The following is a 19,408-nucleotide window of genomic DNA, read 5'->3' on the forward strand; positions in this document are numbered from 1 at the left end:
TGGTTTTGAAAGATTTATAGGCTAATATAAGGTGAATGATTCGCAACCTGAAAAAAATATGTTTTTTTAAAAAACAGAATGTTGACAGACATTAGGAGAAAGAGGGTTTTGTGGTGATGTGTGATCTGAAAACTCCTGGCTGAAGTATTTTTTCTTTTTTTCCATTGGAAGGACACCTCTAAACCTTTAATAAGCCAGTATTTACTGGAAATCTCTTGGAGTATAATATGGTATACAACACTTCTCAAACTTTTTTGATGATCACCTCATACATCTCATAGAACCACTAGCATTCTAGGCAGCATTTTGTACCTTTGTAGTAACAGGACCTGACTGGAAACATACAGTGAGCTGAATGAATTTAGAAGAATTTAAGAACTGCCATCACAAAAGTTTGAGAAGAAAAAATAAGGCTGACTCAAATCTATAAACACATTACTCAATATTATTAATCCACCATATGAACCATAATTCAGTAAATCCAAGACTCCTTAGTACTTGTTCTTTCAAAAGTCACCACTGAATTACCAAATTTAACATTCATTTCTTAGAACTTTGAAATATTTAAAATACTTTATAATTTATAACATGACCAGAAAAGAAAAAAAATTCGTCACCCAATCTTCCTAAAAAAGATTAAATAAAGCTCAACATTCAGAAAACTAAGATCATGGCATCCAGTCCCATCACTTCATGGGAAATAGATGGGGAAACAGTGGAAACAGTGGCTGACTTTATTTTTTTGGGCTCCAAAATCACTGCAGATGGTGATTGTAGCCATCAAATTAAAAGACTCTTACTCCTTGGAAGGAAAGTTATGACCAACCTAGGCAGCATATTAAAAAGCAGAGATTACTTTGCCAACAAAGGTCCATCTAGTCAAGGCTATGGTTTTTACAGTGGTCATGTACGGATGTGAGAGTTGGGCTATAAAGAAAGCTGAGCACCGAAGAATTGATGCTTTTGAACTGTGGTGTTGGAGAAGACTCTTGAGAGTCCCTTGGACTGCAAGGAGATCCAACCAGTCCATCCTAAAGGAGATCAGTCCTGGGTGTTCATTGGAAGGACTGATGTTGAAGCTGAAACTCCAATACTTTGGCCACCTCACGCGAAGAGCTGACTCATTGGAAAAGAACCTAATGTTGGGAAGGACTGGGGATAGGAGAAGGGGACGACAGAAGATGAGATGGCTGGATGGCATCACTGACTCGATGGACATGGGTTTGGGTGGACTCCGGGAGTTGGTGATAGACAGGGAGGCCTGGCGTGCTGCAGTCCATGGGTCACAGAGAGTCGGACCCGCCTGAGTGACTGAGCTGAACTGGACTGAGTCTTTCTAACCAAACATTCATACACTGGGGAGCTTTTTGCCATCAGTCTGCTATCTTTGAATTTTAAAATGTTTACTGTCACTATTTCTTCTGATTATTCTCACTGTAAAATAACCCAGAAAACAAGAAAGGAAAAATCTTGCCAGTTACAGCATTTAATTTTACTTGAGTTTTCTTAAAATTTAACTAACTTGGTAAGTAGTCACTGAGCACCGCCACACGGGACACCGTGTAGGCGTGCACTCTCTGTCCTCACGGCGCTCAGGGTCCCTCCCACGTGCAGGACAAGCAGAGAGCATGGGGTCAAACACAACGTAAAATCCCAGCTTTGCTAAGGGCACAGTAATTAGAAGAGTTACATTTTAACAACTGTGGTAAGACAGTTATATTTTTGTTTGGATAGTTATAAGATAGTTATATTTTTAATTACAGTGTAAGCATTTTCCTGTGTTACTTAATTTTTTGAAAACTTGATTGTTCATGAGTGTATAAAATTCTTTCCAGGGACATTCTGTTGTATCAGCACTAAAAATATGATTTATCTTCATCTGTTACACAAAGATTGGAACTACAAGTTTATATCTCTACTTGGATGTTGCCATTTAAGAGCATCCTAGAATAATTGATTTACATTTTCATAAGTATAATAATATTGCTAACTATCTTTTATATAAATCTTTGACTAGATCTGTAAATACTTTTTAAAATTGGTTTCTTGAAGTAAAATCACAGGTCAAACGTTTTTAAAGTATTTGAAATGTACAGCTAAATTATATAATTTAGTATTCTGCAAGATAGTTATTTCCTAACAGTTAATTCTTATTACAAAGTGCTTTCTAGAGAACAAGCACCACTATAAGTGCTTTACATTTCATTAACTCATTTAATCATCACAGTAACACCAGAAGGTGGATTCTGTTATTACTTTAAAGTCTGAAGCAGTTTAGAAAGCTTGCATGGTGTCACACAGGATACGACACTGGACAGCATGGGTCTGGAATCTGTGCCCTTAATGTTAGTGCTATAAGCGTCTTCAGTTCAGTTCAGTTCAGTCGCTCAGTCACGTCAGACTCTCTGCGACCCCTGAATCGCAGCACACCAGGCCTCCCTGTCCATCACCAACTCCCAGAGTCCACCCAAACCCATGTCCATCGAGTCGGTGATGCCATCCAACCATCTCCTCCCCTGTCGTCTCCTCCTCCTTCTGCCCCCGATCCCTCCCAGCATCAGGGTCTTTTCCAACGAGTCAACTCTTCGTATGAGGTGGCCAAAGTATTGGAGTTTCAGCTTCATCATCAGTCCTTCCAATGAATACCCAGGACTGATCTCCTTTAGGATGGACTGGTTGGATCTCCTTGCAGTCAAAGTGACTCTCAAGAGTCTTCAACACCACAGTTCAAAAGCATCAATTCTTTGGTACTCAGCTTTCTTTATAGTCCAACTCTCACATCCGTACATGACCACTGTAAAAACCATAGCCTTGACTAGACAGACCTTTGTTGGCAAAGTAATGTCTCTGCTTTTTAATATGCTGTCTAGGTTGGTCATAACTTTCCTTCCAAGGAGTAAGTGTCTTTTAATTTGATGGCTGCAATCACCATCTGCAGTGATTTTGGAGCCCCCAAAAATAAAGTCTGACACTGTTTCCACTGTTTCCCCATCTATTTGCCATGAAGTGATAGGACCAGATCCCATGATCTTAGTTTTCTGAATGTTGAGCTTTAAGCCAACTTTTTCACTCTCCTCTTTCACTTTCATCAAGAGGCTTTTTAGTTTCTCTTCACTTTCTGCCATAAGGGTGGTGTCATCTGCATATGAGCATTTCCTAGATCCAGATTAACCACTAGCATCACACAGGTGCCTGAGTGAAAACCTTATGCTGATAACTTACTGGCCTTGAGACATCTACCTTCTGCCCATCCAAGAACAACAAACACTAGAAGTGTGAGAGCAGGTCTTCTGTTTTTATAGTCTTTATGTATTCTGTACACAATAAGCATTTAATTCCCTAATGCTTTCTTATAATAAATATGCTGATGGCAGAAATTTTAAAAAATAAAAATGTTTTAAAAAGTAAACCACCTAATTTTGCTATTCAGAGATAATCATTGTAAACATTTTGATGTATCACTTTACATCATTTCATTCTTTATATGTATAAATACATAAAAAAATAAAATTTGGATATCATGTATTTATAATTTTCTATCTTTTAAAATTTTTATATATTACAAATATTTCCCCTATATTTTTCAGAGTTATTTTTTTATGGCTAGCATAGTATGTAACAGAATAATATGAATATGCCATTATTCAATCACTCCGATATTACTGGATACCAAGTTTGTTTCAATAATTTTTTGCTGTAACAAGCACTCTGATAAGTGCTCTTATGATAGACATCTTTGGCCCAATTTTAATTTCCTTAGGATGACTAGAACCTGGGAGTCCTGAAACAATGATTTTAGGGTTCTTGACATAAGCTGCCACTGTCCTGAAAGGCTATGCTAACACTTTCATAATGAACCCTGTTTCTGAACTGGATCTTCTTAGTAAACAACAATCCTGTCATTGTTCTCCACCTTTCCATTCAATGCCTTGGCTGACTTGCATTTCTGTGTGATCCAACCCAAAATGGACAAATATTTACTCACTGCTTACTTCTCTGGTACTAGGTACTGTGTTTAGACACTATGAGCATGACCTTAGACTAAAGAAGACCCACAAGTCCTGTCCCCAGGAAAAGGTCAGAGGCACTCTTGCCACGTTGTCCCACCTCCTTCCCTGAGCTTCGTCGCTTTTCCAATCAGAATTTTTATTACAAATTTTAATTTCAAGGCTATGGATTTAATTAGACTTCAGCAGATGGGAAAAGTACTGAAAAATTATGAAATTAATTTTGAAAAGTAAGAATTGCAATAGTGCTTACTTACCAGAAAGGCATTGGATAAGCAAAACGTTCCCTCAGATCAATGCTCATGAAAGGAACATATTCAATACCATTTATTTTTGATGTTGTCCTATAAAAAATAAGAAAGAAATCCAAAGTAAATGCTCAAGTCAACCTTAATCACCAATTTTATTTAAACTCCTTAAAATTTAAGTGACAAGATATGCTATTGTAATAAAATTAAACTGATAATCTCATGTAATGTTGATAACTTTATTTGAATACAATTTTCATTAAATAGTTGAATACCAAAAAAAATTAATCCAATTTAATCCCAAAGTTGTTCTTTTGAGACTACCATCCTTTACAACAAAACAACTGTCTCAAAATAGGCTTACACCAGAGGCAATGAAATTGTCCCCAGGACACAAAGCAAATTGTAACCTCAGCCTAAACAAAGAAAGCAGTTGCTTAATTATTTGAGGATTCAAAGGATTCTTGGAAATAAATTCTTTATATTTTTTGGTTATGAGACTAAGGAATGGGTAGTGACGAAGAAAGAGGCACAGATAACAGTTAGGGCCTCTTGACAAATTTAAGAAATGTGGCTTGTAGTAGCTTTGTATATTCTCTTCCTACTTTGTGTCACACGTTTATTTGTACATATTAGCTATTTCCTTCAGTTCCTTCCCCGCATTTTATTTAGGAGGAGTGGCAGAGTAACTTCACAATTTAGCCTCCATGTAACAATATACAGTGAGACTGTGAATTTGAGGGCTAATTAACACATGAATATAACATTTGTGTGTATCCCCATCTGGAGATGGAGAGAGCTTTTGACTTGTGTGAAGGACAGCTGCGTCCTGTTAGTAGAAACTCAGAGCTGTTCTGTAGTAGTGTGGAATTTCAAACGTGTGTAGAAGGGAACAAGTGGACGCTGAGTAGCCAAAGTGCTGGACAGTTATTAACTTGTGTCTCAGGTCCAAAACCACTCTTTTTCTCCTGCTTTGTGTTGTGTGGTTTCATAAGCATTTTTTCCTAGGCAGGCAGCGCCATTTTTTCTAGAAGCAGAATTAAAATCTTCAGCAGGAAAAGAGAGAAACGCCCTCAGGCGGCTGCTATAGAGGAAGGAACCATTCCACAACTGCAGGAAATTAACAGAAAGAGCAACTTTACAGCACACGCCGCTCTAAGCTGGCTGATTTTCAGAGCCCAAGTGAGGAGCAGCCGCGCTGGCTCAGGATGCGAGCAGAGAGTCCCACAATCTTGTTCTTTTGCATTTTTAATATCCCCTGAAGCTGCTTCCAGACACTGAGTTGGCTTCCCAGCCCAGGGGCTGGCAAGCTATTTCTGTAAAGGGCCAGACAGTATATAGTTTTGGCTTTGCAATGAGGTCTCTGTCACATATCCTGGCTCTTTCTGCTTTCTTTTTTGCAACCCTTTTAAGAAATATACAAAGGCATTCAAAGCTTAAGGCTGCCCTTTGCTGACTGGCCTAGACTGCTGTTTCAAGGTAGCAATTAGGGCTCTGGTCAGAAGGCTGCAGAGGTGACGAAAGGGCCGCCATAGTTCTACTCCGCCCCATAAAATTATTCAACTTTGAAGAGTGTTAAGATTTTCAGGGAAAAAAAAAAAAAAAAACATCTAGAGGAAATGTGAATACTAAAATACATTAGAACAGATTTCAAATATTTCAAGTTGTGACTGTGTGACAATTTACAGTCACATGATAATAGCATGACACATTACAACAAAGATGTATGACTCATCAAACCTAACGAGCATAACCTTATCTGCACTGATGTTAACAAAATTGTTCATTACAACAAAGCATAAACCAACTTACCTGAGAACTTCTATTTCTTCTGCTGTGTATCTCTGCCCCTGTGCGTCACATGACTGCGGACTTATAAACGGCTGAGGTCTTTCAAGGAAGGGATTAGTTCCTAGTGGAAAGTGTGCTCTCGTTGGAGGTGGCTTTGGCTTTATATTTGTTGCCTTGATTTTGCATGACGGCTTCGTTAAAGGCTCACTCAATGCTTCTGCTCTATAACAGAGGTATAAAAACACCATTCTAGTTTTTCTCCTCACATTTAAGCTTTTCAGCACACAGTGCTTACTTTGAGAACAGTCAAGCATCCCTAAGGTAAAATTACTATCTAAAATTCTTACATTCTAGTCAATAGTTCACTACTTAAGCTACTCCCAGAGGTAAGGTATTTTTGCAAACATTTTACTGAAACAGTAATTTAGCACTTACAGCATTATCAGATCCTACGAAAGGCAAGGGGCCTATATGAATGTAGAGAACACAATCCCTACTCTCAAGGTCCCTCTAGGTTTGCAGGGAAAGTCAGTTGCATCAAAAGTGGGACATGAGGCTGGACGCGTTCCACGCAGGTGAATGCACAGCAGAAGTTACTGACTTAATGCAGGGAAGAGGGTAAGTGAGGGAGCGTTTTTCCAAACTGACATTTGAGCTGTACTTGGCGTTGAGCTCTGAGTCGACCTGGGGAGCTAGGAAGGGTTCTAAGTAGAGAGAAGAGCGTGAGCAAACGCGCACATCTGTGAAACAGTGGAGTGAGTCACTGTGATTTCAGAAGAATGTAGGGAGCCCCTGTGAGCAGGGCACAAGCGAGGCAGCAGGAGACGAGGCCAGGGGCAGGGACAGATCATGGAAGACCTCGCTTGGTATGTAAGAGCTTCTGGACTTTGCCCTGTCAGAGAACTGACAAGCTAAAAAACAGAAGTTTTTAATCTGAAGTCCTTATATGCGATTTAGCAGTCTTGTTAACACTCTGAAATGGTATGCAGATAAAATGTCATGCTATCTTCTCCCTAGAGTGTATCCATTCTTCTGAACTAGTCCTCACAGGAAGCATTCGTGACTGAACATGTCCCTGTGCTGAGGGCGCACCCAGAGAATACGAGATGAATTACCCACAGAGGTAGCAGGGGCCATCCATGATTCTGACTGGTGACAGACATCAAAAGGGAGAAGGTAACGATATGTCAAGTGCCCACAGCTTCATGAATTTGGAGAAACAAATGATGCTAGATGATAGCAATGAAAAGGAGGGGTGACCCCTATATCTCAATGCAAAAGAAGGGCTGGGGGTATCACAGTTCCCTAGTCTGAGCCTCAGAAGGAGGTACTGTACTAATTCATGCTGTAACTATAAATGCCACTCCACTCTTTTCCTTTGTCTATAATGCTTTGTACAAGAGGTATAATTCTCTTGTGCAAATACACTCATTATCTCAACAAATGCCTGTTGAGCACATACTGGATGTCTGGCAGTCTGCTAGGTGCTTGGTTACAGCAAGGAACAAAGACAAAATTCTCTGCCCTCACAGAGCTTCTATTTGGAGGACAGGGGTTAGGAAAGACACACACATTGTTAACAAATATGATAAACTGATCAATTTTATATATCTTAGAAAATAGTAAAGAGTTATGGGAAAGAATATTACAACAGAGGAAACAGGATGGAAGTACCAGTGTAGATTTCAATTTTACACAAAAAGCCGAGCACAGGCCTTATTGAAAAGTTGACATTCGAGCAGAGTTAAGGGAGCCTCACGCACGTATGATGTGGGGTATGTGATAATGTGGGGTATGTGAATGGCTGGCTCATTCTCAACGTCTCCATTTCTAGTAGTGGCTTTGGAGGGCTCTCGCAAGCTTTCTCTTTGGAAGTTTCATATTACACAACACAAGGGAAGTATTCTGTTTTACATACCATAACCATCTTTGTTTTAGACACAGCAAAAACTAAGTGAAACGTTTCTTGACTGATTTGTTACTTTTTGAGTTTAAAGCAGGGATGAGGACACAGAGATGAATTAGCTCTCTGTTCCCCTAAGGAGTTTACCATCTAATAAGCCAAAATGACAGGGGAAAAAAAACAGCAGGGAACTAGGGAGGAGCAAATTCACTCAGAGAAAGAAGGCAGACTTGCTCTGGATGTCAGGTTTGTTACCACGAGCTCCACCATACATTCGGATAAATACGTCACACTGAAGTTACACCATACACTGTGGGGACCAAAGCTGAGGAGCCAAACTCACCTGTCTAGTGCCTGCCGAGCCAGCTGCTTCAGCTTATTTTGCAGAGTTTTATCAGCAGTTTCGTAAGACTTAAGAAAAAGAGAGACAGACATTCTAAAGCATAAGTATTAATCTGCTTGATCCATGATATTTCTAAGCAAGAAAAAAAACTTACAATGCACATTACACTTCTAAAAATTATGAGAATAAACCAGCACACTTTATTTTTATCCTTAAAGGTATCACTTAAAATTGTGTTGAAACTCATCACTGAGGTAAACCCCAAGACCACTTAATGTGGACGGGTGGTAAGTGGGACACGACTGAAAAATCACGGTGCTGCAGAAGGCTGGGCAGCAGGAGCCCCAGCAGGGCAGGGTTACTGTACTAAGTGAAACAGGCCAGGAGAAGACCTTAGGACTCCACTTATACGTGGAATCCAAAAGCAAAACAAATAAACAAAATAAACCAAATGCACAGACACAGAGAGGAGATTAGTGGATTCCAGAGGGGAAGGGGAAGGAGGCTGGGGACGGGCAAAATAGGTGAAGGGGGTCAACTGCGTGGGACAGAAGGTAACCAGACTTGCAGTGGTTATCACTCTGCTGTGTGCGCAGATGTCGAATTATAATGTGGCACTGTACATAACTAAAACTGAAAACCCCCAGCACTTACCAGCAGTCTCAGGTACCTACAGAAATGAGGCTAGACGATTTTTCTGGATAAGAGACCTGGGACAAAGAGCCGGCCCTCGTAACAGTTCTGACAACCCCACTCTCCACTACCTCACACCCTCCTATCACTTGCTCTTACGCACTAGATGACCCTTAGAGCTGACTGCTTCTCCTCAGGAAGCAGTAAAAACCAGTCACCATACAGACTCCACACTGTAAATTAACAAAACCACTAATGATTTCTTAGTGTATGAAACTGTATAAAAGGGGGAAGAGCTTTATTTATTTTCTTTTATGACGAACCAAATTTTTTCCCTTTTTTAAAAAAGTTGTAGTTGATTTACAATAGTTTCAGGTGTAGAATAGACTGATTCAGCTATATATATACATATATTCATTTTTTTTCAAATGTTTTTCCATTATAGATTATTGTAAGATATTGATCTAGTTCCCTGTGCTACACAGTAGGGTCTCTGTTGTTTATCTATCTCATGTACAGTAATGTGTATATGTTAATCCCAAACTCCTAATTCATCCCTTTCACAGGAACTTTATTTTAAATTCACAGATTGTGATGAATTCTTCCTGTAATGTTAATTTTAGTTACAGGAGTATAATATGGTCAAAAATGCTACCTGTAATTTAAAAAACAATTGCCAAGTGATTCAATTAACACTGTCAAATTTTTAACAAGGTGTTAAAAATCCATTATTAATTCTACTCTTCATTAGCTTTTTTTAAAACTTATTTTTGTATTGGGGTATAGCCAATTAACAATGTTGTGATAGTTTCATGTGAAAGTTTTGGGACTCAGCCACATATATACATATCCCGTTATCTTTTAATGAGGAGTAACTTAAGTTACATGTATAATAATAGGATTTTTTTTTTTTAACGAATTTGTTACATAAAATTCACTAGTATGGGGAGAAATTTCTTAGGACAATTCCACCAAACTTAACTTGTAAGTATTATTATACATACGGTTTTCAGACAGAGATCTACAGCTTCTGTATACAGTTCTATAGCATCTTCAACATTCCCCTTTTCATCTTCATCAAAAGCTTGTGTCACGAGGAAATGGGCACGCTCTAAGTCCAACTGATGTTTTGATTTCAAAGGATCCGCACTCTTTGACTGAACTAGGATCAGAAAAAAGCCACATACCTATATATACATCCAGGGAATAACCTGTCATTTTAATACACTCTTTACCAAAATTCTGTAATCCTTCATGTAAAAAACTTAGCAAGGTAAAAAAAGAAATCTTTAAATTTTCCCTGAACTCCTCTTTGTCCCTACTAACACTTTTCATCATTTAAAAAAATAAAATGAAAATTAGCATTCTCCCACAAAAAACAAGACCGAAACTTAGAAAACACTAAATCTAAATAAACTCAGTCATGCTCTAAAGTAATTTTTTTTATACAGACAATAATTATATAATCTACTAGGCCTTGATGATAAAATTGATGCTGTTTCCTATTCATCAGGGTCCAGAATAAGCTATATTTTTATTGCTGTTCGACATAAGTACTTCTGTTTGTTTTTAATATAAAGATACATATCCATAAGAGACTTTCATCTAGAATATATAAAGATCTCTTACAACTCAACAACAAAAAGACAAATCCAATTTAAAATGGGTGTGGTGATTATCTCATCAACTTGTGTCAATTCGACTGGCTCACAGGTTACCCAGTTGTTTAGCTAAGCAAGATTTCTGGGTAGCCTACGAGGATGTTTCTGAATGAAATGAGCATTTTGAATTGGTACTGAAAGCAGACTGCCCTCCCCAGTGTGGGTGGGCATCATCTCACCCACTGCGGGCCTGAACTGAGCAAAAGGCAGAGCGGGAGAACCTGCCCTTACTGCGGGACTGCTGGAGCCGACACACTGGTCTTCCCCGGCCCTTGGACTGCAACTCACACCACCAGGTCCCCTGCTTCTCAGGTCTTTGGACTTAGACTGAACCACACCACTGGCTTCCCTGGGTCTCCAACTTGCAGAGGGCAGACGGTGGGACGTCTTAGCATCCATAACTGCATGAGCTAATTTCTCATAATAAATCTCCTTATGTACACCCTACTGGTTCTGTTTCTCTGGAGAACCCTGACGTATATAATGGGTAAAGAATCTGTACAGTCATTTCTCCAAAGTAGATATTCAAATGGCCAACTGGCACATGAAAAGATCATCATCTGCCATCAGGGAAATGAATACCAAAACCACAATCAGATGCCATTTTATCCCCACAATGGTGTCTAAAACAAGACAGAAAATAACAAGTGTTGATAAGGATGTGAAGGAACTAGAACATTGCTGATATAACTGTAAAATGGTATAGCCACTGTGGAAAACAGTTTAGCAGTTCCTCAAAATTAGACATAAAGCTACCATGTGTGTGCATGCATGCTCAGTCACTTCAGACATGTACAACTCTTTGCGACCTTATGGACTGTAAGCTGCCAGGCTCCTCTGTCCATGGGATTCTACAGGCAAGAATACTGCAGTGGGTTGCCATGCCCTCTTCCAGGGGATCTTCCCGACCCAGCAATCAAACCTGGGTCTTCTGCAGCGCCAGTGGATTCTTTACCACTGAGCCACTGATATGTCCAAAGCTACCATGTGACCTAGCAATTCTACTTTTGGGTAGAATTCTACTTCTGGGTTTCAAGAGAACTGAAAACGTATGTCCACACAAAAACAGCATTACTCACAACAGACAAAAGGTGGAAGCAAGCCAACATCCACCAAGTGATGACTAGATAAATAAAACGTGGTATATTAATACAATGAAATATTATTCAACATAAAAAGAGACACTGATACATGCTACCACAAGGATAAATGTGAAAAATATTATGCTAAATGAAAGAAGCCAGACACAAAAGGCCACATACTGGATGACTCCATTTACAACAAATATCTAGAATTGGCAAATCCATGGAAACAGAAAATAGATTAGTAGGATTAAAGATGAGCAGGATTAGTGGCTGCTAGGGCCTAGGGGGAAATAGATGGTTAGATAGCATCACTGACTCAATAAACATGAATTTGAAAACTCCAGGAGATAGTGAAAGACAGGGAAGCCTAGCATGCTGCAGTCCGCAGGGCTGCAAAGAGTTGGACACGAGTGCAAATTGAGCAGCGACACCAGGGGGTTGGGAGGAATGGGGCGTGACTACTAAAGGCTAAGAGGTTTCTTTTAGGGTGAGGAAAATGTTCTGCAGTTAGATAGTGGTGATGGTTATACAACTCTGGGAATACACTAAAAACCACCGAACTGTACACTATAAAAAGCTGAATTTTATGATGTGTGAATTATATCTCAACAAATGTTTTTTTAAAAAGCTTTAGATTTTGTCTCAAAATTGTGCTTGATCTTTTAAAAAAAACTATAACCCTCAGTAACACCTCTCTGAACCATGTATGGCGCTTTGTTTTGCTGACAAGTTTTCATTCTTCAAGAGATTAGGGCAGTCTCATTCTGTGCCTGAGAATCATATAAACATCACATTTATAAATTTAAAAACTTCATTTACTTAGCAAGGAAAATGAAGTGTCTCTGAATTCCATGGTATTTTGAATATATGGATCAGTATAAACTTGTATCAAGTGAGAGCTTGACACATAAGCAGTTTAGTTTTCAGTGCATGCAGTTTCTGGGCACTGTCTTAAAAGGAAATACTGTGTCTGTAAGGGGACTGTCATAACGAGAAACCCAACAATTAAATCTACTTTATCTTAACTATAAGCTGGTTGGTAACTGCTCCTATCTGTTCAGAGTAAGTGGTGGAAAGTAGCACAAAGTCTGTCAGAGAAGGCTGAATAAGACCTCTCTAAGTTTGCAGCTTTATTAGATAGCCACAGGGGGAAAAAAGGTCAAAAAAGAGTCCTCAATGACATGAATACATTCTTGAAACAAAATATCGACCGATGATCATTTTCTTTCCTATCATGTAAACAACAGATTTTGCCAAGAACCCACCTACTTCTAACAGAACTATGAACATTAAGCCTGGGAACTTGTGCCACAGCATTTGCCATGCTGTTTACAAAATTAAACACAGGTTGTCCCAGGTCTCTGCTTACATGTCACTTTCCCAAGATACTGCTGGCAAACTCTCTAAAAAAAGAGTTTAACTAAGGTCTTGAGGTTGAGGCTACTGATACGGTAAAGACTATGAACCCACTGCTGAAGTCTTTAAACACTGAAGGGAAAAGAGTCATTTAATTTTAATAGCAGGAGAGGGTATGTGACAGATATTTAAAGGCAGATTTTAACAGGATTTTAATCCCGATTCTGCCAATGATACACTGTTTGAATGTCCATTTCTGGGAAATTAGGATATCACCTTACATGACCTCTGAGGTTCTTCTTCATAGATCACTTATTTTCATATTACGATTTTCAAAGATGTGATTACCAAAAGAGGAATGAGCAACAAACAAGTGAAGATCAAGAATCAAAGATGAAAACAAAAAGGAAAGAGAAACATGAGGGAAAAGTAAGATGGGATAGGAAAGAAGAAAAAAAAAAATAGTGACATGGTTAGTCTTTACCAACCTGCTGAATGTAAAGCCTGCACTCTTTCCAGATACTCATTTATTTTCTCTTGAATATGTTCTAGACTTGATCCTGCCATCTCAGCATAAATCAAAGCTTGTGCAGCTTCCTAAAAATAAAAAAAAGAATTCAAAGGAATCTAACAGATGAATTACAATTTGAATTTTCTTTACTGCTTTCTAACTCATGGTTGGGTTTCTATGAATGATAAAACAAGAATGTCTTTAAGATACTAGAAATTTTTTCATACGGTAAGTGAATAATATAGTCCTTTACTACTTCTTTCAGTTCTCGATGCTCTCAATTTTCTCAGACTGTTGAAAATTTACAAAGTCAAATAGAAGGGGTTGATTTTAAACATTTTCTTAGAATAACTGTGATTTATGTTGTTTTCCTTTTTCTCAATGCAGTAGGTCAGACGAAACTACATACTGTGAAAAGGTGATCTGAGTCCTGAAAGCATTAGAACAGACAATACTCATAAATATCAACAAAAGATTATAAAGGTTAATTGTCTCTCTGCGAAAGAAAAGTTTTTCCTCCAAAGAAAACACTGTCAAAGGGGGAGACATGTTAAGGCAGATTTCAGTTGTATGAAAGAAACTTAATTAAGAACACCGGGATTCATTTTCCAGTTATTCCATGACCTCCTCAGCCAGTCAGGACATGCTAGTGAGGAAAAGTCTCCGTTCTCGCCATCACCATTCCAGGAGGGTGGCCAGAGCTACCACAGAGACCCCTCAGGCACCACCACCTTCCCTGCAGTCATCTAAGCCTGTGCATTTCAAGGAACCTCATGCCTCATTACTTGCATCCAAAGAAGTCATCCCTTTTTGAATCCAGTTACTGGAGGAATCCTTTCTCTGAACCTACAAAATCAATAAGAAGAGTACAGCTTTGATCCAAATGGAAATTGGGGGTAGAAAACATGTGTTTTCCTCAGATCCTGCAATTCAGATATTTCAAGGGAGGAAAATACAACTGTATATGTAAATATTGCAGCCAATTTTTATAACTTTTGGTATCAACTTTATTTTGCTCATTTCATTTACACTTGAAAGTGATTAACAAGGAATCCCAAAGAGATCAGCATGAAGACCAAAAACACTAAATATCTGAAACAGTTTACGTAACAGCTCTTAGAAACACCACCACTTTTCTGATTCTCTCAAGGAAAAGAAATTCTTCATAACAACATGTATGCAATTTTACAGCAAAACAAGAGGTGCTGTACAGCATTTCCTTTCACTTTAGAAAAAGCTATTTCATATGGCACTGTTTACTTATGAACGTTTGTCATTATTTCACAAAACTAATAAAACACAGTTCTACTTTTAAAGAAATACCACCATTATGAAATTGCAAAGAAAATAAAGTTCAAAAAGAATGACTCTGAAACACAACCGAAATCTCTAAATACAGGTTATAAAATGAAGGCAATCAAACATTAATCTGAGAACAGTAAATTACACATTATTGCAGCATATAGGTTTGTGGAAGAAAAATGACTACTACTGTATTTTCAAAGTCTGACATTCTTCCTAAAAGAAAAGGTGACTGTCTCTAGAGGATACAGCTCCTTCCACCGGAGTGGGTATGGGCCAGGACTGGAGCTGGAGAGGTGTGCGTCTGCAAATCCTCAGAAGTGGGGAGCAGGCAGTGAACTGGGAGCGCCTCTAATTCTGGCCTTAGCAATTTATCCAAAAGAAATATCACAGAAACGTGTAAAGCATTAGCTACAAGGATATTATGATGCTGAAGAAACAGAATGCACGTTAAAATGGTCAGGAGAGTTTCTCAACAAACGATGGCATACCCACATAATGGGATACTATGCATCTAGCCCTTAATATTATTATTGATAACAAGATCATATCAAGAAACTTTTAAAAAATTCGTAATTTTCTTAAAAGTTCCAGAAGGACAGGTTTAAAAAAATCATAGACAATATGACCCCAGTTTGTTTTTTGAAAAAGGATGTGTACACAGACACTGGGGAGATCAAGACGTGCGGAAGTCAAGCACTAGGACGCGCAATGCTTTCTTCTTCACTGACTCGCGGCGCTCTCCCGCGTGCCTCCAGCTCGTCTGCGGCGGTGAGCCCACCTCTGTGGAGCCGAGCGCCCCGCCCCGCCGCCGCCCTCAGGAGCGCCGAGCCGGGAGATCGGCGACCCAGCCCCCGGCGGGATGGCCCCTCAGCCCCGCCCCCGGCCCGAGCGGGCCCGCCCCCCGGCCCCCGGCCCCGCCCCCGGCCCACCTTGTAGTAAAACACGGCCTCCGCGTAGCGGCCCTCCTGATCGCGCTGAACCGCCAGCCGCGCGAACTGTACCGCGTCCCGCTCCAGCGCCGCCGAGTCCATGGCCGCCCCGCGCCGGAGCCCTCCTCGCGTCGCCGACCGCCGCGCGCCCAGGGGCCGCGAGAGGTCCCGGGCCGCGCGGAAGGCGAGCCAGAGCTCACTTCCGCCGACTGAGGGAGGACGGCCAACAGCCCACCTCAGGCTCCCAGCCCGCCGGCACCCTCGCGCCGCGGCCGCCGCACTCCCAGACCGGCCCACCGGCCACACTGCGCAGGCGCAACCAGGCCCGCGCAAGTGTTCTGGGAGCCACGGCGACTGAGGGAGGCCCCGGCTCGCCGGAGGGCGCGGGCGGTGGGCGGGGCCCGGCTGCGCCGCGCCGTTTGCACGTGACCACCAGGGCTCCGGGGATTGGGCAGGCCCAAGCGGCGCCACGTCGGCGCGGCCGCGGGCTTCGCCGACTGTCTGACGGAAATGTGAGTGTGAGGGCTGTTGCTGGCCAGACTGGGTGCAGGAGCGCATGCGCCTCAGGGAACCTTGTCCCCGCTTACTATCCGGGTAAGGTGAGCCGCGCTTCCCGCCCTCATCTGAGCTGGCTTTTTTAAGTCAGGGAAGTGAAGTAAAGACATAGCGTCACATTACCGGTCTCTTCTGAGCTGACTTTTTAAAATTAGGGACGTGAAGTAAGGACAGAGAGTCCTTATGTGATACTTTTATAAGGTTTCTAACCATGTGTACCTCCCTGAGTGTATGGTATTGAGTGAATTGTCGACAAGTAAGGTAATGCGTTTTCTTGTGTACTTATCCTTAGGTTAACTTAATGCTGTTGTCATGACTCAACTAGGTGATTATTTGATTAATTTCTTTCTCTCTCAAAACTCTGACTTCAGCAATACTAATGAAGGAACTTCACATGTGGTGGAATGGATAAGAATCTGCCTGCCAGTGCAGGGGACACAGGGTGTATTGTTGTAGCCGCGCATTCCAGGAAACAAACTCACCCAGAAGGACAATGCAAATAGTGGAGTGCAATTTATTACACCAGGGGGCCCAAGGCAGAGTGTCCTCTTAGCCAAGAACCCTGACCGACTTTTGTGAAAACCTTATATACCTTAAGTATATAAGTACTGCTGAAGCCCATATCCCCAAATTCCTTAAACCTAGCCTGGAAAGTGTTAAAGGGAGATACAATCAGGTCACAGCCATGATTCATAATCAGAAGGGTCAGCTGGTTATACATTGTAGCCTACACCAATGGGTACCATAAAGATTACAAAGGTGATTGACTACATAGGGGATTATTGTATTCTTTTTGGCGACGGGAAATCTTAGTATGGAATCTGGTGTCTATCAGTCTGGGAAGCCAGTTCAGCTGTAGGTATGTTATGCCCATGGCTACCAAGCACATAGTCCAAAGCTCACTGAAAGTGCAAGATGGAGTTTCCTTTTTTTTCAAGATGGAGTCAGCATGGCCTGTTCCTCTCCTTCTTCAATATCACTGGTCGAGAAAGACCCCACGTGCTGGGGAACAACTAAGCTGGTGTGCCACAACTACTGAAACCCGGTTGGCATCTAGAGCCTGTACTCCACAGCAAGAGAAGCCACTCAATGAGAAGCCCTAGCACTGCAACTGAAGAGTAGCCCCTCCTCACTGCAACTAGAGAAAATTCTTGCAAAGCAATGACGCAGTACAGCCAAAAAACAAATAAATATATAAACAACAATAACAAAATGAAAGACACCATGATGTGAACAAAACTCAAAATTCACTGTAAGTCAAAGAAGCAAGATGTGGGAGAACAGACTTTTATTTTGTTTACAAGGAACACCGGCAAATACAAATCTTACCAATAATGTGAGAAGTTGTTAGGGAACAGTTGACCAACAACACTGCCTGCCCTGACTGCAGGGCACCATAATAACACCTTAAGTCTCGTACATCAGGATGCTTCAAAGAACATAAAGCCAAAGAAGGGCCCAAAACCAACCTGGGGAAAACCCAGGAAGGGCCAAGAAGGGGAGAAGTGTGTGTTAGTCACTTCAGTTGCATCTGACTCTTTGTGACCCCTTGGACTGTAGCCCGCCAGGCTCCTCTGTCCATGGGATTCTCCAGGTGAGAATACTGGAGTGGTTTGCCATTTCCCCCAAAGAAGGGGAGAAGAGACCAGTCCATAAAATCTCTTGCCAACCTCCCAGACTCTCTTATGCTGAAAATCATTTTGATTGAGGGATGCACATGCCACCAGGAAGGGCCCTGTGTTGGACTGAATGAAGGCATGAGCAAGATGACTGGCCAGAGACAATCCCAACTCACCTAACCCCACCCACCAGAAAACTTGAGACTGCGAACCACAAGTTAGAGCAGTTCTCCTGGTCTCCCTTATCCTGTTGCTCTCCGTTCCAGCGCCACTTTTCAATAAAGTCTTTCGCTTTGTCAGTACCGTAGCTCCTTGGACAATTCATTTGAGCCTTAGACAAGGGCCCACTCTCAGGCCCTCAAAGAGGTCCCATCCAGTGACAAAATCACATCAGTGATTGAGAATGGATAAGGGAAACTTTGGATATGATGGAAATGTTACATGTCTTACTGGTGGGTGATGTCGAAAGTTACATCCACTTGTGTAAAATCCACCACACTGTGCATTTTAAATGCGTGTTTTAGCTGTCCATGTTTACTGACGTTATTAATAATAACTATCTTACTGGACTGTTGTAAAGAGCACAGGTGGAGAATTCGACTCTGCTTGGCACAACGATGGTTCCTATCATTAGCTACAACAGTTTTATAACTGAGCAGGGATGGTTTCTGTCTTCACCAGTTTTATCCCAGAATTAAGTCCAAGCTTTTGTCCAGTGCAAGTGTTGAATGAGTATTTCAAAATGTTGAGTACTGAATATACTCTGTGCCCTTTTGCATCTTGGAGTTTGAACAATGATAGAGAAATTCCTTAGCACAGGGTAGGAGGGCCTTCAGAACAGGAGCTCAGGGTGTATTCCCAAGGTATCTGCAGCCACTGTCTTGTAGAAGCTGATCCCCAAGCTACAGCAGATGAATGCAGTTTTAACTGCTCATAAGAGGACTTCTGTGTCTAGTGTCCCCCCCCCCCCCCCCCCCCCATCTCAGCTTATAGAACTCCTAGCTCACCTTGCAGGCGGCTTTTCTAGCTTTCCCAGGCAGTTGTGATCCCTCTTGGGATCCTCTCATTTACTCCCTTATTCCTTGTTCATTTATTCACTGAACACCTGCTTGATGCCAGACACAGAGTGACACATTAAAGAGACAAAGACAGTAAGAGAGAGTAAGGTAAAGCTGGGTAAAAGGGAGTTAACGCTTAAAAGTATCTGCAGTCTCTAGCACCATTTAGACTTCCAATCCATGAACATGGTAAACCTGTTTATTCAGGTCATCTCTTACTGTTCTCGGCAGTGTTCCATATGGCACAGGTCTTACATAACCATCTTTGGACAGATTTACCGCTAAGCATTTCATATTTCTAATGCTATTTTAAATGGTGTTGTTTTTAGTCTCAATTTCCAATTGTTTTTGCTAGTATGTAGGAATAGAGTTGATATTTTTATTTTTACCATATATTCTGCACT

The 19,408-nt window shown here is 41.0% G+C and overlaps 1 protein-coding gene across 2 annotated transcripts in view; it reads right to left on the reverse strand.

Moving 5' to 3' along the window:
• CAPN7 (calpain 7) overlaps positions 1-16,021 on the reverse strand; it is a 45,007-nt gene extending 28,986 nt beyond the window's left edge. Inside the window, exons 1-6 of one of the 2 annotated variants that reach the window (XM_061167293.1) lie at positions 15,773-16,021; positions 13,516-13,624; positions 9,930-10,087; positions 8,293-8,360; positions 6,068-6,268; positions 4,265-4,351 (exon numbers count right to left, since the gene is read on the reverse strand). In XM_061167293.1, the coding sequence (XP_061023276.1) occupies positions 4,265-4,351; positions 6,068-6,268; positions 8,293-8,360; positions 9,930-10,087; positions 13,516-13,624; positions 15,773-15,874 (725 nt within the window). In that variant the 5' untranslated portion in view covers positions 15,875-16,021. The remainder of the gene's footprint in view (positions 1-4,264; positions 4,352-6,067; positions 6,269-8,292; positions 8,361-9,929; positions 10,088-13,515; positions 13,625-15,772) is intronic. The other variant, XM_061167292.1, reaches the window with a different exon arrangement.
• Positions 16,022-19,408: the final 3,387 nt, after the last annotated feature.

Source organism: Dama dama, chromosome 19 (genome assembly GCF_033118175.1).
Source record: "Dama dama isolate Ldn47 chromosome 19, ASM3311817v1, whole genome shotgun sequence".
NCBI lineage: Eukaryota > Metazoa > Chordata > Mammalia > Artiodactyla > Cervidae > Dama > Dama dama.